Raw genomic sequence first — 24,923 nt, forward strand, 5'->3', positions numbered from 1 at the left:
CCCTTTGAAACCTCTGAGCCAGGAAGTTCTGATTGGGTGGAGCTAGTGAAGGAAGAGTTTGCCTTTAAAGAGACAGAAATATTGCCCCATAATTCGGGGGCTGCTTTAGTTTGGCCAAGTTGAAACCTTTTTCTCCGTGTGCCTGTTTTCACACCAAAATTTCCAAAGCTATATTTGTTGTGTGGGGTTATAGTGGTGGATCAAAAGGCCCTTACTAAATGACCCAAATCATGCACACAGAGCCAGCCACAGTGTCTGATCATCTTCCCCAGATAGAGTGGGAGACTTTCGGGTGATTCTGGAAAGAAGGAACTCAGATATGTGGCTTTGTGTTTCCAAATTTAGAGCCTGGGGATACTTCCCAGGGATTGTATGATATGGGTTTTTAGTATAGTCTTTCATGAAGGTCTCAAGTTACTCATTCAAAAATCGTTAGCATTCAGGTACAAAGCCAAAAGAGCCAAGAGAAAAAGAAGATGTGGCCTGGAAAAAGTCTTTCAATGACCACAAACCTCTAGTCTTCTTCATATGGTTCTTTTGAGCCTGACAACATGCATGACCTGACTAGGAAAGATGCACCCAGGGAGCAGACTCAACTGGCCCCTCCAACCTTTCGACCTCTCCCTACCCTAGACCCAGGCACAGATCGATTTTCCCAGATTTACCCAGTGTCTCACTCCAACCTGCTCTGGCAACTTTGAGATGAGAGGCAGATTCTCAAAGCTGTCATGGTCGACCGACCAACTGCTCCAATTGTCTATTGCGTCACCACAGAAATATTATGCTTTTCATTATATACTTTGGTTCACTACATGGAGACATTGGATTAGTCACTGTTCAAGCCTGAAGGCAGGTACTAAGAAGACTAAATGTGGCAGGAAATAGTGGACAATGGGCTAGCTACCCATGGACGGAAGCAGCTAGATTTGGAAATTATGGTGTTAGTGACTATATTATTGGTCCTTATCATTGGACCAATTGTTGGTGTTAATGACTCGGAGAGCCCCAGGTAACTGTTTTCCAACTTCCAATAAGGGCACAGACCAGGACCAGCTTTGTAATTTGCAAGGTCTGGCACAAAATGAAAATGCCAGGTCCTTTCTTAAGAAAGAAAGAAAGAAAGAAAGAAAGAAAGAAAGAAAGAAAGAAAGAAAGAAAGAAAGAAAGAAAGAAAGAAAGAAAGAAAGAAAAAGAATTTCAAGATGACGTCAATAGAGCATTAAATCCTTCTAAGCATACGGCCCTGTGCAACTGTACATGTCACCTATCCATGAAGTTGATCTTGATAAGGCTGCATATGTAGGAGTCTAGAGGAGACCCAGAACAGTATCTCCTGCTCAAAAGATCTCTCTCATTGCCCAGTTTCATTTCATTCTACATATTCCTTAAATGAAACTTGCCCAGCCAGAGCCGCCTTGGATGTTTTCCTGGTCAGCTAATTGCTTCTCCAGGTATTATGCTCAGGTACACTGGTAAGTTCCCTAGAGGGAACAGGGGAGTCATTGAGGCAGAATCCATGGATGCCATCGGGACTAAGGATGCAGATCTCAAATGGTAACAGCCTTGAGACCATTGGCCAAAGAGGAGCAACCAGCTCATATCCGTCCCATCCGGAACCCTAACTTAGGAGTGATCTCCCTCTAGAAGATTTGGGCTAGGAACAGAGTTGCCCCATATCTCTGCTGTATTGTTCACTTAGCCACTCTCCTCATTGTTGAGAGCACCCTTCCACTCGCAGCTGTGCTGTGGGCCACCTGTCTGTCTGCTGCTGGTCCCCACCTGCACCCCCCTGAAGTAGCCCTCTTGCTCCAGGATGCTGCTCCCTCCACACGGTCAGAAGCAGAGAGATGAACGTGCACAAAGCCACAGCTTCCTGTTTTACATTTTCTTATTATTCTTTACACCTCACACACACACACACACACACTCACGCTCACACTCACACACACGGCCATGTGGATAAATGAATTTTCCAAAAGGTTGTGGGGTCTTTAAAAGACATTTCTTTAAATTCCATGGGAATCTTCCTTTGTGGGGCTCAGGGCGTATTCTGCTGCTGGGATCTAGGTAAATTCAAAGCTTACTTTATTCAGACATTGCAGAAATAATAACACGAAATAGAAAATAATGGCTCCTCACAGTGTCTACATATTAACTATGTCACCTTGGTGTGTCGGTTTCCTATTGCTGCTGTAACAAATTACCAAAAATTGAGTAGCCTAAAGCAATATAAATGTATTCTCTTCCAGTTCTGGTGGACAAGGGCCTGAAATTTGTCTTATGGAGATAAAATCAAGGTCTCAGCAGAGCTGGTTCTTTCTGAAGGCTCTGGAAGAGAATCCATCCCTTGCCTCTTTCAGCTTCTAGAAGCTGCCAGCATTCCTTGGCTCGTGGCCACATCACACCAATCTCTGCTGCCTCCACCCCATTGCCTTCTTCCTCCTTTGACCTTCTTGCCTCCCCCTTATAAGGACCTTTGTGATTACATCAGGGCCCACCTGGATATTCAGAATAATCTCCCCACCTCAAAATCATTAACTTAATCCCATCTGCAAAGATCCTTTTGCCATCAAGTAACATTCACAGGTTCTGGGGATTTGGAGGAGGCTATCTTTCAGGGGGCCACTCTTCAGCCTAGGACATTTGGGTAAGTTAAGCTCTCTGCACCTCACTCTCCTAATCTTTAAAATGGAGCACCTAGCTCAGCATCACTCGGCATCAGGGAAATCCAAATCAAAACCTCAATGAGATACCACCTCACACCAGGCAGAATGGCTAAAATTAACAAGTCAGGAAACGAAGGATGTTGGCGAGGATGCGGAGAAAGGGGAACCCGCCTACACTGTTGGTGGGAATGCAAGCTGGTGCAGGCACTCTGGAAAACGGTATGGAGGTTCCTCAAAAGGTTGAAAACAGAGCTACCCTACAACCCAGCAATTGCACTACCGGGTATTTACCCCAAAGATACAAATGTAGTGATCTGAAGGGGTACGTGCACCCCAATGTTTATAACAGCAATGTCCACAATAGCCAAACTATGGAAAGAGCCAAGATGTCCATCAACAGATGAATGGATAAAGAAGATGTGGTATATATATACAATGGAATATTATGCAACCATCAAAAAAAAAAATCTTGCCATTTGCAATGATGCGGATGGAACTAGAGGGTATAATGCTAAGCGAAATAAGTCAATCAGAGAAACAATTATATGATCTCACTGATATGAGGAAATCTTAATCTCAGGAAACAAACTGAGTGGTGGGGCTTGGGAGGGATGGGGTGGCTGGGTGATGGACATTGGGGAGGGTATGTGCTATGGTGAGCGCTGGGAATTGTGTAAGACTAATGAATCACAGACCTGTACCTCTGAAACAAATAATACATTATATGTTAAAAAAAAAAAAGAGAGAGAGAGAGTAGGAAGGGAAAAATGAAGGGGAGGAAATCGGAGGGGGAGACGAACCATGAGAGACTATGGACTCTGAGACACAAACTGAGGGTTTTAGAGGGGAGCGGGGTGGGGGGATAGGTTAGCCCGGTGATGGGTATTAAGGAGGGCACGTATTGAATGGAGCACTGGTTGTTATAGCAAACAATGAATCATGGAACACTTCATCTAAAACTAATGATGTAATGTATGGTGACTAACATAACATAATAAAATTAAATTAAAAAAATAAATAAATAAAATGGAGCACCTACTTCAGGGGGTTGTTTGAAACTAAATAAAGTAGTACCTGTGGTACTGTTAGATCGGCACTTGGATCACAGTGATCACTAAGTATTAAGTAGTAGTAGGAACAAAAGCCTTGATGCTAGTCCCAGGTCCGAGATTACCCTCCAACAGCTGGCCTACTGTAGGATTTCACATCGTCGGTGTCTGCATCAGTCAGCTTGGGCTGCCATAACACCACAGCCTGGGGGCTTAAGCAACAGGCATTTACCTCCCACCATTCTGGAGGCTGGGAAGCCCAAGGTCAATGGGCCAGCCAAGCCCTTTCCCCGGGGAGGGTTCACTTCCTGGCTTGCAGATGGCACCTTCTCACTGTGTCCACACCTGGTGGCATGAGGAATCGGCTCTCTGGTATCCCTTCCTACAAGGGCTTTGTAAGAATCCCAGCATGAGGACCCCACATTCATGACCTCATGGACACCTAATTACCTCCAAAACTCCTTAGCCCAAATATCGTCACCTTGAGGGTTAGGGATTCAACGTATGAATTTGGGGGACAGGCACACAATTCAGTCCACAACAGTACCCAAATACATGAACAGAACTGAAGACCCTTCAGGGAGAGGAGGAGAGCTTGGCAAATCCTTACTTCATGTTTTCTGTCCCTGCAGAGGGCCTGTCCTCACATCCTGAGAATGGCAGATATGAAAGCTCTAGGACTCTGTTGATTTCTGGCTCAGCTTCTCATCCTCTGTCTATACATCTGAAAATACTTCCTTCCTACATCTTCAAGAAATAAAAATCGCAAACTTCTGCCAGGGAACACCACTTCCTTTGGCCAGAGATCAATGTGGGGACAGACACAGGGCTTGATCTAGTTTGTCATTTAGCAAGAAGGTCAAACAGATCATGGGTGAGGACAGCGGCTAGGGATATTAGAGCCAGCTATCTTGTCACCAAATAAAGTTAGTTAACTCCCCTTTCTAAGAATCCCCTTTAAGTGAATTGTTAGCTATCGCTCAAGCTTTCTGGGTTCTCCCCACTCACTCCTCCCCCAAAGGGCACTGCCTGAGAAAGAAGACTCAGCACCTCCACAGCCTGTCTACCGGGGCGAGGGACCTGGATTATCTCTATCCCAGCACTCATACGTCTTTATGGAAATGGTCTTCTGGCTCCAGGGACTGGCAAGAAGAGCTGCCTCCGGCCGTCTGAGGTCAGCCTTGTCACAAAAGAGATACAGTTGCTAAGTGTGCCAGCGCGCTTGGGGCTGGATCCCTCAAAGGAAACATTGATCAAAGCCTGGTGAAATACAGACCAGCCCCCTAGAGACTTTTGCTCTCTTGCACTCTGATATATTCGGTTATTCTAATAAGTTAACCATGACCATTCAGTCCTGCTATCAAACAGGTCTCCATTTCCTTCTAAGGCTTGTCTGAAGACTCTGCCAAAAGCTACTGTTCAGAATTTGTATCTTCAAAAGAGAAACACAGTCTCAGAGCTTGGGCGGGGGGGGCGGGGGGGGGGGCGCGGCGCGGCCAGACTGGAGGAGGTACTCCGAACTATTGTTACTCCAAGTAGACTCTTCAGAGCAGGTTTCCAAGAAGCAGCACTTAGTCAACGTTCAGACTGTGCCAGTGAGCACATCCAGGACTGCTGAGACTCTCAGTCTGGAACCATATGTTCCTCGTGAAATCAGGTGACTGACACAGGATCCAGCAGAGTGAGAATTAATTACATAGGACTGAACGAATGGATTAAGGAAATTCATTGTGGTTATTTGTTTTGAATATCGATGGCATTATTTTCAATGTTCTACTTGTATGGATATAGGAGGAAACCCGATTTCCTTCTCCTTAAACTATCTCTAATCCACAATTTAGTAGACTATGAATTTGTAAACTGGTATCAACCATTTTTTTCAAACTTTTTAATACCAAACAAGTGAAAAATTGTTTTAATTGTATAAAGTGAATTTAGAAACGATAAAGTTATTAAAATAATAATATCAAGGCAAAATCCACCTAGTCACAAGACTAACATTAAGGGGCTATTTTTTTTTATTTTGGGGGTTTTTTGCCTATTTTTTTTATAGAAGAATATCTTTTTTTTTTTTAAGATTTTATTTATTTATTTGACAGAGAGAGCGAGAGAGCACAAGCAGGGGGAGCAGTAGAAGGAGAGGGAGAAGCAGGCTTCCCACTGAGCAAGGAGCCCGATGCGGGGCTCGATCCCAGGACCCTGGGATCCTGCACTGAGCCGAAGGCAGACGCTTAACCATCTGAGCCACCCAGGCACCCCGTTTTTTTGCCTATTAAATGGGTGATTTATTTTTATTTTTACTTTTTTATTATTATTAACATATAATGTATTATTTGTTTCAGGGATACAGGTCTGTGATTCATCAGTCTTACACAATACACAGTGCTCACCAAACTATATATCCTCCCCAATGTCCATCACCCAGCCACCCAATCTCCTCACCGCCCAACCATTTTAAAATGTTATCTGATCTTCACTTACCCTGAGAATTCCAAAACAAATGCTTCTGCTGAGTCTCGTTCACTTTCATGATGATAGAATCATTTATATAGAGTCAGTAAAAATCTATCCTTTTACAAAGATACAATTGGAAAAAACAATTCTGCATGAAGATCATATGTACAGTGTGGTTTTTTTTAAGTGGAGGAGGGGCAGAGGGAGAGGAAGAGAGAGAATCCTAAGCAGACTCCACATCCAGGGCCCAGCCCGTTGTGGGGCTCAATCTCAAGACCCCGGAGATCATGACCTGAGCCGAAATCAAGAGTCAGATGCTTAACTGACTGAGCCACCCAGGTACCCCTACAGTGTGATATCTGAGAGTGATTTTTGTTCAATCAAGGACAACCAGACCACTACTAAGGAGCAATGGTTGGTGTTGTATATCGAGCAAATGCCTACAAACCTTCCCAAGAAAACATGACATCTGACTTCCAGGATCCCAGTCTCTCGGGAAATAAGGAAGTCCACTCTCTGACAGTTCAGAAAACTTGGCAAATTTTGGAGACCTCAAAAAAAGGAAAATTCACGGAGATGTATAGGCACAGCATGCCAATTTTATTGGAGAAAGTGTTTGGGTCTCAGTTTCCTACCCTTGGATAGAAGAATGATAGAGGCTTTGAAAAGTCTGATTCAAGACTCATTTTGAAAATTTCCAAAAGAAGTCTGTTCTTTGGAATTAATAGTTCCTTAATACTGTTAGGCTGAGCAAATTCAAGGAGGCTTTTCCAGTTAAGATTCTTGCTGCATCCATGTAAGTCATCAGGCCATGTGTAATAAAGCCAATCTTCTAGGACCAACAATAATTATTGGAGACTGTTTATGATCACAAAGTAGACAACACCATTAAAATGGCCCACAATTTAGAAATAGGTAAGAGAGATTACTGAGTGTTCTTTCATTCTGTGTGATGCTGTGCTTCCTTCACTATCGTCTGAGATATTTTACAACTCTATAAGGAAAGAGAGGTATTTTGCATATTTCTGCCTTATAGATATGCAAATAATTTTCTGTCTGGTAGAAAGTGTAACTCAGAAGTTACATTTTACAATTCTCTTAGAGAGTCAACCCTAGATTCTCAAATGAACTTTGAACCAATTATAATATCCTACCGGTTCCCTCATTAACCAATGAGGTGAGCAAAATCTTTGTTTATACTTGCACAAGAGTCTGTGATTTTGCTTTTTTTTTTTTTCAAGTAGGCCCCACACCCAACATAGAGACCAACGCAGGGCCTACGTCACGACCCTAAGATCAAGACCCAAGCTGAAATCAAGAGTCAGCCTCTCAGTTGACTTAGCCAGCCAGGAACCCCATGATTTTGCTTTTTTTTTTTTCTTTTTTAACTGCACTGTAACAAGAAAGATAGGGAGAAATAGCAGGAGCAAAGCCTTGGAGGTGGAGCTTTACTGGACACAGGCAGAGAACAGCAAACAATTTGGAGAAGAGGAATCATTACCAGCCAGCCCCCTTGAGGGCCTCTGTGTTCCAGGCACCAGCCATTACATCATTACCACCTTGACTCCTTACAACCGTGTAAAACAGATATGAACAGGAGCAATGACTGCTAATTTGGGTACACAGAACTCCCCTGAAACTACTGTATTACATTGCTTCTCAAGGAGAGAAGTAGAAGATTGGCTTTGGAAGAAAAGTTGAGACAGATTGTAATGATTGTTGAGTACCAGGCCAAGGAGTGTGGACTCTCAGCCCTAGGCAGTAGAAGTCTCCCCAGAACCAGTGACATAAGAAAACTATCCCAGTGGGTTTACGTAGAAGTGCAACTAGGGCTGGAAAGGAAGAGATTGGGGGTATTTTACCCTCAAACAACATGCACTGTCCCTTGCCTACCACCCACTGTAGGTTGAATTGTGTCCTCCTCAAAGATATGTTCACATCTTAACTCCTGGTACCTGAGATGTGACCTTTTTTGGAATAGGGTCTTTGCCATGTCATTAAGTTCAGTTAAGGTTGTTAAGGTGAGCCCTAATCCAGTGACTGGAAGTGTTTTAAAATGAAGGAAATTTAAGCACAGATACACAGGGGCGCCTGGGTGGTTCTGTGGGTTAAGCATCCAACTCTTAATCTGAGCTCAGGTCATGATCTTAGGGGCTGTGAGATAGAGCCCCTCATTGGGCTCTGTGCTAGGTGGGGAGTCTGCTTCAGGATTTTATATATCTATCTGCCTCTGCCCCCTGCTCCTGCACACGCTCTCTCTAAAAACAAATAAACAGCAAACACAGATACACAAAAAATCCCATGTGACAAAAGAAGTGATGTACCTAGGAGACAAAGAACACCAAGGATGGCCAGGAACCACCAGAAGCTAAGAAGAAGCAAAGAAGGATCCTTCCCCAGAGACTTCAGAGAGCGTGCGGCCCTGAAAACGTCCTCATTTTGGACTTCCAGCATCCATTGCCATGAGACAATAAATTTCTGCTGCTTTAAGCAACTGTTTGCGGTTGTTACAGCAGCCCTGGGAAACTACTATAGATTTGGGGGCCAAGAAATGGGGTGCTGCTCTAAAATTACCTAACATCTAGAAGTGGCTTTGAAATTGCGTAATGGATAGAGGCGGGAAGAATCCTGAGGTACAGGACAGGAAAGGCCTAGATCTCCCTGAAGAGACTGCTGGTAGAAAGATGAACATAAGGGCACTTTGTGGTGCGGTCCCAGATAGAGGTGGGGACCAGGTTGCTAGACACCGGAGGAAAGACCGCACTTGGCACAAAGTGGCGAGAAGTCGGCTGCACTGAGTTCCACTGCAGGGTGGACAGTAGGCCGTGTAAGTGATGAACTGGAATGTTCAGCAGAGGAGGTTTTCCAGAAAAGTGTGGAAGGTGCACACCTTGCTGGTTTCTCCTTGCTGCTTCTCATAAAATGCAAGAGGGAAGAGACTGGCAACGTATCCGCCAGCAAGGAGCACCAAGATGGCCAGCAACCAGCAGAGCCCAGGAAGAAGCAAGCAAGGCTCCCTCACCTAGAGCCTGCAGAGAGATCGTGGCTCTGCGGCCATCTTGCTTTTGGACTCTGGGGGCGATGAGAAATCAAGTTCTGCTCTTTCAAGCTCGAGTTTGGGGCAAATCTGCAAGAACAGGGCTAGGAGACGACTATGTCGCCTTTCTCCTCTCCTCCACCCTCCCCCCTGCCTGTGTTTTGTCCCAAAGATCCCCTCTGCAGCACGCCATGCAAGCAGGGTGAATTCTCTGGATCATGTTCTTCCTCATTTCCCACCAGGTATCTGGCCCAGATGGACCACGGAAATCTCAGTGATGAGAGAAGAAAGCCTTCTCAGGAGAATTTAGATTTAAATCCTCTAAAGAATTTAGTTGTTGCCAACAATTTATATAACACCAAAACAAAAACTAAAAATTTGTTTCTTCTAAAGAGAGATAGAGGGGCACCTGGGGGGCTCAGTCGGTTAAGCGTCTGCCTTCGGCTCAGGTCATGATCTCAGGTCCTGGGATGGAGCCCCGTGTCAGGCTCTCTGCTCAGTACGGGAGTCTGCTTCACCCTCTCTTTCTCCCGCTCCCTCCCCCTGCTTGTGCTCTCTCTCTCAAATAAATAAAATCTTAAAAAAAAGAGAGAGAGAGAGAGAAGAACTTAAGGCTTGGCAGTGCAGGTAAGGCCTCCTGAACTCTTCAGGGGAACAGGCAGACTGTCCAGGTGGGGTGAGCTGAGGAGGTGATGAACCCCCTCGGCCTAAAAGGTAAAAGCATACCCAGTCCCAGCAGCAAGAGTCAATCCCATGCTCTTACAGAATACCAAACCCACTCAAAAGAACTATTTTATCTTAATCAGCACCGAATGTCTCCCATTAATATATGAAATGCAGGCAGCGGAAAAGCGTGTGGGTCTGATTCTGCCATTACCATAATCTATGGCTTGGAGGAAACCAAAAAGAAAAAAAAACCAACAAAACCATAACCCCTGTGAGGCCCGGTATCTTTACGGATAAGAAGGTAGGGAAGTCCCAGATTATCTAAATTGGAGGCCAACTCCAGAGTTGTATCATAGGAGAATATTGGGGCCTCGCCCAGCGAGGACAAATCCCCGGACTCTCCCACTGGCACAAAGCATGAGCCCGCAGACCCGCACCACTTCTCACATGTTGGTTGCTTGTAGTTCTGAACCTCCATGGCGGAGCAGGGCACCGTGGTCCTCAGAGGGAGACCATGAGGGGGGCCCAGTCCCGGGCTCCTGGCTTGAGGGGTCTGGTGTGGGGGAGCAGTGCGAGGATGCACCTTCTTCTCCCACTGCTTTTGAGTCCCTGGGGCCGTAGAGTAATGGACAGTTACAGACAGTTCCCGATACCAGCTTTATTTACCACCTGGCACCAAGAGCCAAAGAAGCAAGAAGCAAGAAAACAGGCAGGTTTCTCCACCAGGTTTCAGCTTCTCTCAACACACACACAGCTCCCTTCCTTCCTCGTCCACCTAGACTTTTCTGCCCCACACCTCCAAACCCCACAGCATTTGCTTGGCAGCGCGTGGATTCTTAGCCATTCCACGGTGGAAGAGGCCCCGCTCCGGACAACAGGATCAGGGAAAGGATCCAGCCCACAGCACTCAGTGACTTGCTGGGATTTACAGGTTTGCACAGCTGGTGCTGTTACCTTCATTCCTTTCTTTTGGTTTCAACTTAACATCGTTTGTTGCTTCACTCCGATCTTCCTGTAAAGAGAGAGCTTCTAAGTGCTTTACTGCACATGATAAATGTGATCAATAAAACGTTGACAAGGGGGCACCTGTTGACTCAGTTGGCTAAGGGTCCGACTCTTGGTTTCGGCTCAGGTCATGATCTCAGGGTCCTGGGATTGAGCCCTGCATCTGGCTCCCCACTCAGTGGGGAGTCTGCTTCCCTCTCTCTCTCTCTCTCTGCCCCCTACCCTGTGCTCTCTCTCTCAAATAAATGAATGAATCTTTAAAAAAGACTTTTACAGGGATAAAGGAACGATTGTAATGTGTCTGTCAGCACACCACAGCATGACTTTTTCTTGTTGTTCCCATAATCCCCTACATTTCCGATAAATGAGCAACAGGGTGATTTATTGTAAATTCACTTCTGTACAGAAAAACATGCATCTTATCTCACCCGCAGCCATTTCCTCCCTCACCTACCCCGAGTCTGTCTTCCTTTGCACTTCGAGCTGTGGACACACAGACCACAAAGATTAGGTCACGACCCATGTCCTCTCTTTTTTTTTAAGATTTTATTTATTTATTTATTTGATGGAGAGAGAGAGAGAGCACAAGCAGGGGCAGAGGCAGAGAGAGAAGCAGACTCCCCGATGAGCAGGGAGCCTGACTCAGGGTTCGATCCCAGGACCCCGGGATCATGACCTGAGCCAAAGGCAGACGCTTATGCATCAGAGCCACCCAGGCGCCCCCCCAATCTGTCCTTTTATTCCTGCCCACTGCTGTGCTCCCAGGGCACTGGAGGAGGAAGGTGGGGCTGGGAGGAATCCTGGGATGGCGATGGCACTGGTCTCTTCGCGGGACACTCTCCCCACCCCTCCGCAGGCTGGTGCTGGCCTGAGGATGAGCTGCGGGATTTCCTGGGAATCTCCAGCCTGCACCGGGGCCGGGGTCAGAGTAAGCACAGCGGTTAGCACTTTTGACTCTGATGTGCCCTGAACAAAATCAGCTCTGCTCTAAATCCGTACAGGTGCCCACGGAGGTTGCTACCTTTCAAAATTTTAACAAATTTTAATGCAAAGCCCAAGTAGCTAAGAAACAGCTGAGCAGCCTCATTGTTTTCGACTATTATTTGTCAGGAAGAAATATAACTTGAAAATTGTGTTTACATGACTCACTTGTAAGCTGTCAAAGAGCGCAAGTGACTACTTGGAAATGGAGGGCGACGGCCGCGTTTCTCTCCCCTCTGCAAGGATGTGGTATTTGCACTTGGCGGGACAGCAGGTCTGCACGTAATCCTGCCACCTGGCTCCCCACTCAGCGAGAGGGCCTTCAGCTACAACAGAGAACAACAAACAAAACTATACAAAATCCAGGCACCCAGGAGGAAGGAAGAAGAGGGGGCATCAATGTGGCCGGGGTTCCATCTAAAATGACTGACGGGCTTCCACTTCCAGAACGCACCCTGAGGAACCGGGCAGGCTTCTTACTGGTGGAGAAGCCACAGCTGGTGAAAGACAATTAAAAAAATGATTAAAGTCCGTAGGAGTTCTCCTGAGGTCATATAGCAAATAAAGAAATATTCATTCAGGGGCACCTGGGGGCCTCAGTCGTTAAACGTCTGCCTTCAGCTCAGGTCATGATCCCAGAGTCCTGGGATCGAGCCCCGCATCGGGCTCCCTTCTCGGCGGGAAGCCTGCTTCTCCCTCTCCCACTCCCCCTGCTTGTGTTCCTGCTCTCGCTATCTCTCTCTGTGAAAGACATAAATAAAATCTTTTTTTAAAAAAGAAATATTCATTCAAAAAAATCAACTAAATCTTCGTAAAAACAGTGAGTCTATGACACCTGAGCCATGACCTGCCTCCTCCCTTCCAGCTCGTGCTCAGCTCCTCTGGAAGGAACATGCATTCTGGGCAGGTGTGGCCAAGACGATGGGGCTCCCCTCCCCTCGGCGAACCAGCAAGAGTACAGTATCTGAGGACAGCGGTGAGCGTGCAACATTTCTCATCGCCTCCACGTCTGGGCTGTTGAAACTAAACTCCTGGTGGGTGCAGCCAGCAGCACCCTACTATTCCTCTACTCACGGGGCTGAGGATGCACCCCAGGCACAGTGAGTGACCAACACTAGCGCCCCAGCTGCCCGCACCCCGCTTCCCTCAGAGGACAGCAGGTCCATGCTGGGAGGGGCAAGCTGAAAAGACCAGGGGTCCAGGCTTCCTCTAGTGGGAAGTTTGATCAAAGGCTACTCTTGGAAACAAGGAACACTCCGGTGGGAAGCAATTTAGAGGGGCTAGGTAACCCTATGAGCGACACAAGAGAGACCACAAGCCAGCAAGTTCGCCAGAGAGAACCAGGAAAAGAAGCAGTGAAGAAGAGTCCTTTTAGGGTCACAGAAAACCTGAAAGACTGGCCACAAAAGCTATCCCTGCAGATTTAGTTCAATCAGACCGTGGGGCGATTCATGCGCAAGCGCCTTATCAACAAGAGAGCAGTGAGCTGGCCTTGAGTAGGCTTGACAGCCGGTCTGGTACCAGCGGAGACAGGCGGAGGAACAGAGAGATTAGGGAGAGAGACAGAAAGCTCTCCTGCAAGTGGTGTCACCCCAAGACTTCGTGCACACAGGAGCCTGCACCCTGTGAGGAGCGCCCGGGGAGTTCACAACGCAGGGGACCCAGACACCCCCGGTAGAGTCTAGCCAAGACAGTAAACACACGCAAGCCTCCTACACCAAGCTGAACTGGAGTGACCAGAGCGGATACCCTTGCCTTATTTCTGTCCACGGGAGCAAGGCTTTCAGTCTTTTGTCATGAAGCATGGCGCTAGCTGTGGGATTTCTCACCGGGTTATGGAGGGTTCTTTCTAGTTCCAGTCTGTTGAGTGTTTTTATTATGAGAGGGTGTTCAGTGTTGTCACATGTTTTCTTTGAATCTCTTGTGCTGAGATACTGTCTCCAGAGCTTTCTTTAATTCTCTAAGTGTGATTTCCTTCAATTCTTTAAACATACGCATCATTGCTGCTTTCGAATCCAAAATCCAGCACCTCTCGCAGGCTGTTCCTGTGGCCTGATTTTTTTTCAGTATGTGGGTCACCCATTCTTGTGTCGAGGTAGGTCTTGTAGTTCTTGTGAAAAACTGGGCAGCTGAGGTAATATAATGTAGCTAGTCTGCATACTGATTCCCCTTCTGCTTTTCTAGGCCTTGCTTTGCCGTCCTTTGCATGTCAATAAGAATACAGAAATTATTGAGACGCCTGGGTGGCTCAGTCAGTTAAGCATCTGCCTTCGGCTCAGGTCATGTTCCCAGGGTCCTGGGATCAAGCCCCGCATCAGGCTCCCCGCCCAGTGGGGAGCCTGCTTCTCCCTCTCCCTCTGCCTGCCACTCCCCCTGCTTGTACACTCTCTCTTTATCTCTCTCTCTCTGAAAAATAAATAAATAAAATCATTTTTAAAAAAGAATACAGAAATTATTTTTAGGACAAAATAGAAATTCTGCAATTGAAAAGTATAATGACTGAAATGAAAAATTGTACTGGTAGGGCTCAATGATAAATTTGAGCCAGTAGAACAAAGAATCGGTGAATTTGAAGATGTAATAGTTCTAAACATACGTGAACTTCACAATCAAGACCTCAAACACACAAAACAAAAAATAACAGAAGTCAAGGACAAATAGACAATTCAGCAATAAGCTGTAGGCTTTAATACCCCACTTTGAACAATGGGCACAGCAACTAATCAGAAGGTCAAAAGAGAAAGAGAATATGTGACCAAGACTATAAACCAACTGGGCTACCACTGGAATGCCCTACCCACAAAGTAGAATACACATTCTTTTCATGCACACAAGGAATGTTTTCCTAAATATGATCAATAGGCCATAAAATGAACCTCAATAAATTTAAGAGGCTTGAAATCATACAGTGTGATGGGGATAAGTTCTTTTACAACAGCCTTGGCAATGATTTTTTGGATTTGACCCCAAAAGCAAAGGCAATGAAAGACAAAATAAATAAATGGAATAACATCAAACTCAAAGCTTTTGCACAGTAATGGAAACCATCAACAACATGAAAAGGCAATCCACTGAATGGGAGAAAATGTTTGCAAATCATATATGTGGTAAAGGGTTAATATCCAAAATTCATAAAGAACTCATATCATTCAACATCAAAAAACAAGCAATTCAAGGGATGCCTGGGTGGCTCAGTCAGTTAAGCATCTACCTTCAGCTCAGGTTATGATCCCGGGGTGTGAGATCAAGCCCCACATCGGGCTCCCTGCTCAGTGGGGAGTCTGCTTCTCCCTCTGCCCCTCCCCTCCACTTGTGTTCTCTCTCCCTCAAATCAATAAATACACTCTTAAAAAAAAAAAAACACCAATAATAAATTCAATTTAAAAAATGGGCAGAGGAACTAAATAGACATTTTTCCAAGGAAGACATACAAATGGCTGATAGGTACGTGAAAAGGGATTCAGTGTCACTATCATCAGGGAAATGCAAGTCAAAATCACAATGAGATCTCAGCTCATGCCTGTCAGAATGGCTGTCATCAAGAATACAAGAGACAACAAGGGTAGGCGAGGATGTGGAGAAAAGGGGACCCTTGTGCACTGTTGGCGGGCATGTAAATTGGTGCAGCCACTGTGGGAAACAGTATGGAGGGTCCTCCAAAAATTATAGCCAGAATTACCATGTGATCCAGTGTGGGAATACAATCACGGGTTACTAAGTTATAGGACCGCATAGCCCAGCAGAGACCTGCTTTCTGTCTTGTTGAAAACAACAGGACATGCTTCGCTTATCTAGAACAGGCTCTACCAGATTTGGGGGATTCGTAGGCTTGCCTGCTTTTGCCTTACCTATAGAAAACTCATCTCCAGAAATAGTAAAGTCTACCCTTTGAATTGCTTAAGATTAATTGCTTTGTTTGCTTCAAGAACCTTGTAACCCCCTGCTCTGCATTTTCCCTGAATTCCTATGATGTATGTTACTTTGTTACCTGAAGTCTTTCTATTAATAAACAGGAGAGTCTAGGAGTGGCTCCGGGACTCTATCCTCAGGCTCCATCTCACCTCTCTTGACTGATCCGTAGTCTGGAGTAATTATTTCTGCCACCGTGGGTTTTGCTGGTCGAAGCCCACAAGATAAGAGTCGGAACCCTCAATCCAACAATCCCACTACGGGGTATTTCTCCAAAGAAATTGAAAGCAGAGTCTCGAAAAGATACCTGGACTCCCATGTTCACTGCATTATTCACAACAGCCAGACCTGGAAACAACCTAAGTGTCCATCTGTAGATGAATGGATAAAAATCTATCTATCCATCTATAATTTAATATAATATTAATATAATTTATTTATAATGATATATATATAAAATTATTCGTCCACAAGAAAGAAGGACGTAGTGCCATTCGCAACAACGTGGGTGGAACAGGAGGGCATTATCCTAAGTGAAATAAGTCGGACACAGAACGACAAATACTGTATGATATCACTTTTCCATGGAATTTTAAAGAACCAAACTCACAGAAATGGAGAGTGGACTGTTGGTTACCAGAGGCTGGAGGAAGGGAAATGGGGAGACATTGGTCAAAGAGTACAGAGTTCCAGTTATAAGATGAGCAAGTTCTGGGGGTCTAATGCACAGCACAGGGGTTAGAGTTAATACTACTGGATCATACATTAAAAGTTGCTAAGAGAATAGTTGATCTTAAATGTTGTCACTAAAAAAAAAAAAGCAATGGCAATGATGTGATGTGATGCAGCTGTTATTTAATAAATACTACAGCGGTAAGCATTTCGCAATATATAAGTGTATCAAATCAACACACTGTGCCCTTTAAACTTACACAGTGTTACAATTCACTTATATCTCAACAAAGCCGGCGGAGGCGGGGGGCACCGGTGGAGGGTAGTGGGTTGGCGCTCCTCACTAGAGAGAATAAGCTAGCAAGAATGGGTAAAAATCAGACCCCAACCAATTAGCTTCAGATGAAGTTAACTCCAGAAAGTTTGAGTTAGGCAGGATCACAGAGGGCATTAATGACCTAGCCCGGTCCGGGGCCCATTACCACCATATGCTGTTGCGGCCTTCTCTCCACACAACGGGGGGCTATTTACTCACCTCTCTCATGACCCTCCTGAGAGAAGAAACAGAAACTCGGGTCAGAGAGACCAACTGAGGCTAGACTAAGCCTCGTATGAAAGATCTCCTTCCTCTTCCTGCTGTCTGATCTTTAATGACTGGAGAAGTCCTCCTTTCCTTTAAGAATGACGGGCCTGGCAGATAGGACCATGCTGGTGACCTTGTCCAACCTGATGTCCAGTCGAGGGAAGGAGACTCTCAAGAGGCCATTTCATAGGAAAACACCTATAAAAAAAAAAAAAAGGCAACTGGAGGTAAGATTGGTGGGCAGAGGCTGGAACTGAAACAGGCCTCAGAAATCTCAACTGCTCTTCTCTGAGGTTACAGCCCGAACTGGGGATAAGGTGGGGGGGTCACAGGGACCTTTGGAAAACATCGCCACAGTCCAAAGCAGGGGTTGGGTTTCCCATCGGAAAGGCTGGCCATGGTCCTGTCCCTTTAAATTGTCACCCTCCCTCCGGGGGCTCTGAGCTCTGAGAGGCTAGGACACTTCCTCCCCATGCTGGGAGGGGCAGCCTCCTGCGCTCACAGCCAAAGGCAAAGCACTAGGCCAGGGGCCTCTCCGCCACCCTCAGAGCCTGTCACCACTGCTGCGGGAAAGGTGAGCCCACAGGGCAAGGGGGTCGCCTGGGGAGTGGGAGCTGTGAGGACTTGGGGGCCTGTGTGAGCTCACTGAGCGAGCACCTGCCTTCTACTACCTTTGAGGAAGGGGAGCAGGGTCTAGAAAGGGTAACTTCACACTTCACACTTCCAGGCTTGGAAGGATGCTCTGACTTTCAAACAAAGTAATTTCAGAAGAAGTGCTAAGCATCTTCTCCAGCCGTGGCCCGCACACACTCCTATCTGGGACGAAATCCTTTCTCCTTCCCTACTCCCTGACTAGTAAGGAAGGTGTTTGCTAGAAGGACTTCAGGAGCAGAGCACACTGGGGAAGCCGGCAGACACTCCCCGAGGGCAGATGCAGCAAAGCCGAAAGATATTTCTGAGGACAAAGAAGGCAGTCTACCCTCAGATCGTGGTACAAAGCGAAAATTATGTCTGTGAGCTGGATCCTCCTCAAACACTCCACCTCCTCAGCCCTGTGTGCGACAGGGACTAGCAGGAGCCAGCGACCATGACGAACACCGTCTTCTAACCCTTGCCCTACACGTGCCCTTACACTTCTCTCCCCCAGCCCGAGCCGCCCAGGGCTCCGTGGGCTGTGAGCCCGCTTCATACCCTCATCCCCACTGGAAATGAAGGGCTTGGACGGGGTGAATGGCTCAGAAACTCAGAGCACCCACCAAAGGCATTAGAATCACTCGGGGGTGGGGCGAGACATACCTTTTTTTGTTTTGTTTTTTTAAGTACAGATCTGTGAATCCAAATGTCAAAGAAATAGATATATTTTAAAGAATCCTTAGACATTGCCAAAAGATAGCAGGTTCAAAAGCGCTGGACTAGATAAAGCATCTACCATCCCATTTAAGATAACGGGAGTCTCCATGTTTTACATTCTTCAATGACTACACACCTCTGTAACCCCGGATTTCAGCTCTCAAAAACTCTGGAGGAACTCTCCAAATCCCAATCCAAACCCTGTCGGAGACTCCAAAGGGCCCAGGAGTTCCGAGAATATTCTAGAGCACAATCTCTCATCTCCAGCATGGACAAGGACTCCTGGCTTTAGCTAAATGCTTGTTCTTTGCACTGAATCTTCCGGCTGTTTCTTCACTTCCGCTCTGGGGTCAGTTATGGGAGTTTGCTGATTTGTATGCACAAGATCACTCATCACCTAAGGCCTGTGGGGTGACCTTTACTGAGGGCTTTGGGGGGGTGGCAGGGGTGTTACTGCAGAAACACAAAACACTTTGGACTGAGTACCAGGCAAACCTGTCACCTGAGTCCTCTGGCCAGAGACAAGTTCTCCAGCAGCCCCGCCCTCTGCTTTTCCTCATGTGGTGCCCACGGGACAGAACACGGTCACGCACAGTCAGCAGGTGTCGCCATGAAGAGGTAGACATGAACTGGATGGGGAGGCACAGACAGGACTCAGACACGTGCGAGAGAATCAGTGGTCAGAGGAGCAAGCACACAGGTGGGAAAGGAAAGGTGCTGAAACCCGCTCTCTGCCGAGCAGCTGGCTGAGTAGGGGGCGAGCGGGAAACGGGGCTGGGGAGGCAGACGGAGGACGGGCTGCGTGCCTGTGTCCAGGCTCTCGTGTGCTCAGACAAACGTCATCACGAGGTGTTTAACTGTATTAAACCATGTCGGAATTGGGTATCATCACTTACTCTGAGAGGCCTCAGATTTGGGGCAAGACCATCAGGAGCTGGAGGGCAGTGGCCCGTCTCCCCAGGCACACAGATCAAACTTAGACCAATGATACAAGCCCAGTTACTCGGTTTTCTGAGAGCAGATCACAGGCTCTTCAGATCAGCTTGGGAGGGATGTTTTCTTTCCAATTTCCAAAAACAAAATGCAAATTCTCTTCTTGTTTTTGCCCCAGGCCAACTGCCCTAAGGCGGTTCCTAAGTCACTGAGCAAATTTTCGGATTCTCAGGGTTTTCCAAAGTCTCCCCTGGCTGTGGAATCTCCTGGGAAAACTCAGAACCTACAGCTAATGTCACTGACACAGAACCACCTGGGAAAACATCAGCATCTAAAGCTCACTCTCTGACACAGAGGACCTGCTATCATCTGCCCTCTGCTTTTTGCATTCGGGGTCCCTGAAAAGTCACCAAATGTTCTCCCGGTATCGTTCCAACGCCAGCCAGGTCCTTCCAGGGTTCTTCCCTAGATGCTGATGTCAGGGGAAGGCAGGAGCCTGGACCTTTTCACTGGGGTGCCACCAGCGTTTTGGACCTTGCCTGACCCACATAGGTAGTTACACCTATTTGATGAATGAATGAATGCATGAATGAATGAATGAATGAACAAATTGTGTTTGGGACTCTTTCAGGCAAATGGGAGGACGGAAGATGGCAAGGGATGAAGAAAATGCCTATGGTAAGAATTTCCTCGCGGTGTGTACTGGCCTCAGGTGTCAGCTCTGGGGAACAAGGGGATGCGCTAAGTCAAGACAACAGACACAAATCCCAGAGGTGTCTCCATGCTGGGCTGAAACAGCAAGAGCCCAGATTTGCCTTTGTGCTGCATCTCTGCCCCTGCCCTACGGTGAGATATTAAGTGCTTTGACTAGCCTGTGCCTCCCAAGCCAGAGGGTAAACCGAGGATAAGAAATCTACTCTGGGGGCGCCTGGGTGGCTCAGTCGTTAAGCGTCTGCCTTCGGCTCGGGTCATGATCCCAGGGTCCTGGGATCCAGCCCCGCATGGGGCTCCCCGCTCAGCGGGAAGCCTGCTTCTCCCTTCCCCCCCCCCCCCACTGTGTTCCTGCTCTCACTGTGTCTCTCTCTGTCAAATAAATAAATAAAATCTTTAAAAAAAAGAAAAAGAAAAGAAATCTACTCTGACCCCCACAGAAGAGGAGGTGGAGGGAATGAGATCATGGACTAGAGGGAACACGATTTACCAGGTAGACTGCGCTACAGAACAAGGATGGGGGCTTAACAGGTATCTTCTGGGCAGCAGGTGTAAGAGCTAGCGAGGAGGAGGGGAAGAGGGAAGGAGGGAAGAAGGAAAGAGACCAGCTCCCCTAATCCTCTGAGCAACCCCGGGAGAAACAACTCTCTGTCACCACTCCCATCTGTGCAGAAGAGGTTTAACACTCAGATGGGGCAACTTCCCCACGGTGCCACGGCGGGCACACGCTGGGGCTGTGATTCCAACGCGCGGTGGCCGGGACTGCAGACAGCCCTTCACTCCCGGGCCTCCGTGCCCTCCCGCCTCTCCTGGCTGCGACGCTGGGACGGCGCCTGGGAGAAGCATCCCAGAGGCCAGGGCAGGCGTCCAGCAGCAACAGGTCTGCAGCGCGTGCGTGCCCAGAGATCACGTCCGCGGGGTCCGGGCCTGCCGGCACGGAGGGGTGCCCTCCAGAGACATGCGCACCAGCTGCTGCAGCGGGGACAGGGGCCTGTGCTGAGGCCAAAGACGGAAGACACACGGGGACAGACGCCGCGGGGCGCAACGAGCTCCGACCAGACCCCTAGGGAGGGCTCGGTGGGAGAAGCAGAAGCCCAAGGCCTGGTGCTCTGCCGTGTTCCACAGGCGCCCCCGGGGCCCGCGGGAGCGGGACGCGGGTCCGAGGCGGGCAGCCCACGCCTTCTGTGTCCTCACAGGTCCCGAGGACCCGGACGACGCGCCGCCCGCGCACGAGCCCCAGCTCAGGCTCGTCCTGGCCGGCAAGACCGGCGCGGGCAAGAGCGCCACGGGCAACAGCATCCTGGGCCACAGGCGCTTCCCGTCCAGGCTCGCGTCCACCCCGGTGACCAGGACCTGCGCCCTGGGGAGCCGCCGCTGGGCCCGCTGGCGCGTCGACGTCACCGACACCCCGGACCTCTTCAGCGCCGACGGCCGCCGCGCCGACCCGGACTGCGCCGAGCGGGGCCGCTGCTACCTGCTGTCGGCGCCCGGGCCGCACGCGCTGCTGCTGGTCACCCAGCTGGGCCGCTTCACCGCCCAGGACGAGCAGGCCGTGCGCGGCGTCCGCCAGCTCTTCGGGGCCGGCGTCCTGGCGCGGGCCGTGCTCGTCTTCACCCGCGGGGAGGACCTGGAGGGGGCCTCGCTGCACGACTACGTGCGCGACACCGACAACCGCGCGCTGCGGGCCCTGGTGGCCGAGTGCGGCGGCCGCGTGTGCGCCCTGAGCAACCGGGCCGCGGGCGCGGCGCGCGACGCGCAGGTGGAGGAGCTGCTGGTGCTGGTGGAGCGGCTGGCGCGCGAGCACGCGGGCGCGCCCTTCACCAACGCCGTGTACGGCCTGGCGGAGGCCCTGCGCCACGCGCCCCCCGACCTCCGGCTCCGGCGGGTGGCGCAGCGGCTGGCGGCCGGCGGCCCGGGGCAGGGGCGGCGCTGGCTGGAGGTGGCGCCGCGCGGGGGTTGGCGGGCGCTCTTGCTGCTCGGCGGCGCGCTGCTCCTCGGCCTGCTTCTCTGGCGCCTCAGACCCAAGGCCTTGCGGGAGGTCAGTCCCGACTGACGGTCCAAGGAGGACTTGGGCCCGTCGACTGAGGGTCACTTCGCCGCTCGTGCGGTGTGCCTTCGGGGCCCACAGGCTCTTCTTTCCTCCTTCCCTGGCGGGGATCAGCTAGGCAGCGTCCCGCCAGGCCCGGGCTCCTGCAAAACCTTCCCCTGGGACGTGGCCCTCCCTGCGCTCTCCTCTCACTGAAGCCAAACAACCAGAGTTGCTTTTGTCTGTTTTCCCTGACCTCAGGCTGCCTTTCCCTGTCATTGGATTGTCTTCCCTGCTGTCTTTGCCCTCATGTCTCGTGGTCCCCCGAAGCCCGAGGGGGAGAGCCAACACAGAACAGAACCTCAGTCCATCCTCGTTCATTTGAGTTCAATCTGAGTTGAATAAATATTAGAAACAATCACATTGTGTGAAAGGAAATCGGTATTTCCTTTAGATGGTAGATGTTTGTTCTGCCTTATATTCCTGTCGAACAGACACTAACTCCTGTCATTCCTAACCCAGTCTGCAAAGACCATACACCCCGGTGCAAACACACCCACACACATTCAGGCATGTGATCAGAAGAACAGAATACAATGGCATAAAACTGTCCATCTACCTGCCAGGCGATGTCTCCCCGGGCAGGGCCATTCCCACTCTCCAGCAGCTTGAAGGCAGATGGGTTCCTTAGGGGCCATTGAGACCCTGCAGAAAGTCGCCTTCCAAAGAGGAGTGTTTTCCCTGGTTCACACACTCACAGGGGAAGATTACACTTTCCAACTCAGGGATAAATTAAAAAACATTGGAGAGGTTTGGAAATTTCTCTTTTATTTCATTTTCAAAAAAGGGGGCAGACAGTCGTGGGGGCCAGCTGGTTAAATGATGTGAGGTGCAGAGTCATCTTCTGTCCCATGTGTCTCTGGGAGGGTCAGCTCCCTGGTCCAGGTCAAATGAGCCAGGTTAGCCCGTCTCGTCCGTCCTGACTGTGCCTCCCTGTCTCTCCAGCACCCCTACCCTCACGCACAAACCCAAGCTCCTCTCTGATACTGCTGTGTATTTCCAAATCTGCCCCCTCCCGTGCCCCCTGCCAGGTTGGCCTCACAGCCAGCCATTCTCAGCTGACTGATGACCTCAGCTTACTAATGAGATGCTTACAAAGGGACAATCCCGCCGCAACAGCTGAGCACAAATTGCAGAGAGAGGCCCACAGTCCTGCATGGAAGCCATGCAGACACTAACAGGAACGCCCAAGCCCAGTGCCGAGATTTGAAATTCCCTCAGCTGCAAAGGTCAGTTTGGTTTAAGGCGTTGTGTGCAGATCCCAGCAGGAGCCCTGATAGGGAATCTTGATTTTGGTCTTGTTCACTTTTCAGTAGACTCTTGTGATGAACAAACAGAAACAAATAAAACAAAACAAAACATTGGCATTGGCATTGCCTCTCTGCTGAGAAAAAGGAAAAGGGTCACCGGCAAAAATAAATACAAAAAATAAAAATGAAAAAAAGAATAGCAAGGTGTCCAGTGTGAACAATGGAAAGTTTTAACCCATGACCCAAATAGAAAAAGTCAGATTCTTCTCTTCTTAGTTGGGGAGGTTGGGATCCCAGGGAGCTCCCAAGAGGCAGTGATTGAGCTGATGGAAATGTGGGAAGGAGCACTCTGCGGGTCCCACTAAGGCTGCAATCCAGGACACACTGGGAAGAGAGTGTGTTTGTGGGCAGTGTGTTACAAGCTGGGATATATGCGAAAGGATAAAGGATGCCATGAAGAATATCTGAAACATATTAATGGGTAAAAACAACATATCATGTTAGGATAACTGGACATCCACAGGCACAATGTGAATTTGGATCCCTGTATCACGTTGTATATAAATATTAGTATACAAAGTGGATTAAAGAGCTAAACATAAGAGTTAAAACGGTAAGACTCTTTTTCTTTTCTAAAGATTTATTTATTTATTTGAGAGAGAGAGAGAGAACACAAGTGGGAGGGGCAGAGGGAGAGGGAGAGAGAATCTCAAGCAGACTCCGCACTGAGCACAGAGCCAGACGTGGGGCTCGATCCCATGACACTGAGATCAGGACCCAAGCCTTTGAAACCAAGAGATGGGCGCTTAACTGGCTGCTCCCCTCAGGCACCCCAAAACTGTAAGACTCTTAAAACACAGGTGTAAATCTTTATAACCATGAGTTAGGCAATAGTTTCTAACATATGACACCAAAATCACAATCGATCAAAGCAAAATAGAATTAACTGGATTAAAACTTTTGCCCACCATAGAACACCATCAAAACTGAACAAACAACCCACAGGATGGGAGAAAATATGGGCAAATTCTATATCTGATAAAGATCTAGTACCCAGAATATATAAAGCACTCTCACAACTCCACAATAAAAAGACAAATAACTCAGTTTTTTAAATAGGTAAAAAATTGGTCCAGCATTTCTCCAAAGAAGATACGCAAATGGTCAATAAACACATGAAAAGATGCTCAACATTATGAGTCAGTGGGGAAATGCAAATCAAAACCAAAATAAGATACCACTTCATATTCGCAGGATGGTTATAATTTAAAAAAAAAGAAAGAAAGAAAGAAAAGACAAGCGAACAAATTCTAGTGAGGATGTGGAGAGATTGGACCCTGATACATTACTGGTAAGGGTGTCAAATGGAGCAACCACTATGGAAGGGAGTCTGGCAGTTCCTCAAAAAGTTAGATGCAGAGTTACCACGTGACTCAGTAATTCCACTCCTAGGTATGTACCCAAGAGAACTGAAAACATGTTCACACAAAAACTTATACATGAATGTTCATAGCAGCATGATTCATAATTGCCAAAAAAGTGGAAGCAACCCAAATGTCCATCAACTGATA

General features: G+C 48.2%; 1 protein-coding gene across 2 annotated transcripts; it reads left to right on the forward strand.

Annotated features, from left to right (window-relative positions):
* The first annotated feature begins 17,525 nt into the window (after positions 1-17,525).
* LOC135362225 (GTPase IMAP family member 1-like) lies at positions 17,526-23,895 on the forward strand. 2 transcript variants are annotated; one of them, XM_064575753.1, is made up of 3 exons: positions 17,526-17,596; positions 19,937-19,983; positions 21,213-23,895. In XM_064575753.1, the coding sequence occupies exons 2-3, from the start codon at positions 19,941-19,943 to the stop codon at positions 22,067-22,069; spliced, it is 900 nt and encodes a 299-aa protein (XP_064431823.1). In that variant the 5' UTR covers positions 17,526-17,596; positions 19,937-19,940; the 3' UTR covers positions 22,070-23,895. The 2 variants fall into 2 exon arrangements, with proteins under 2 accessions (XP_064431823.1, XP_064431824.1); XM_064575754.1 differs by lacking the exon at positions 17,526-17,596 and adding an exon at positions 17,625-19,072.
* The last annotated feature ends 1,028 nt before the right edge of the window (positions 23,896-24,923 follow it).

This window comes from Mirounga angustirostris, unplaced genomic scaffold (assembly GCF_029215605.1).
Source record: "Mirounga angustirostris isolate CCGP_5_RB_7025 unplaced genomic scaffold, mMirAng1.0.hap1 SCAF_12, whole genome shotgun sequence".
Lineage (NCBI taxonomy): Eukaryota > Metazoa > Chordata > Mammalia > Carnivora > Phocidae > Mirounga > Mirounga angustirostris.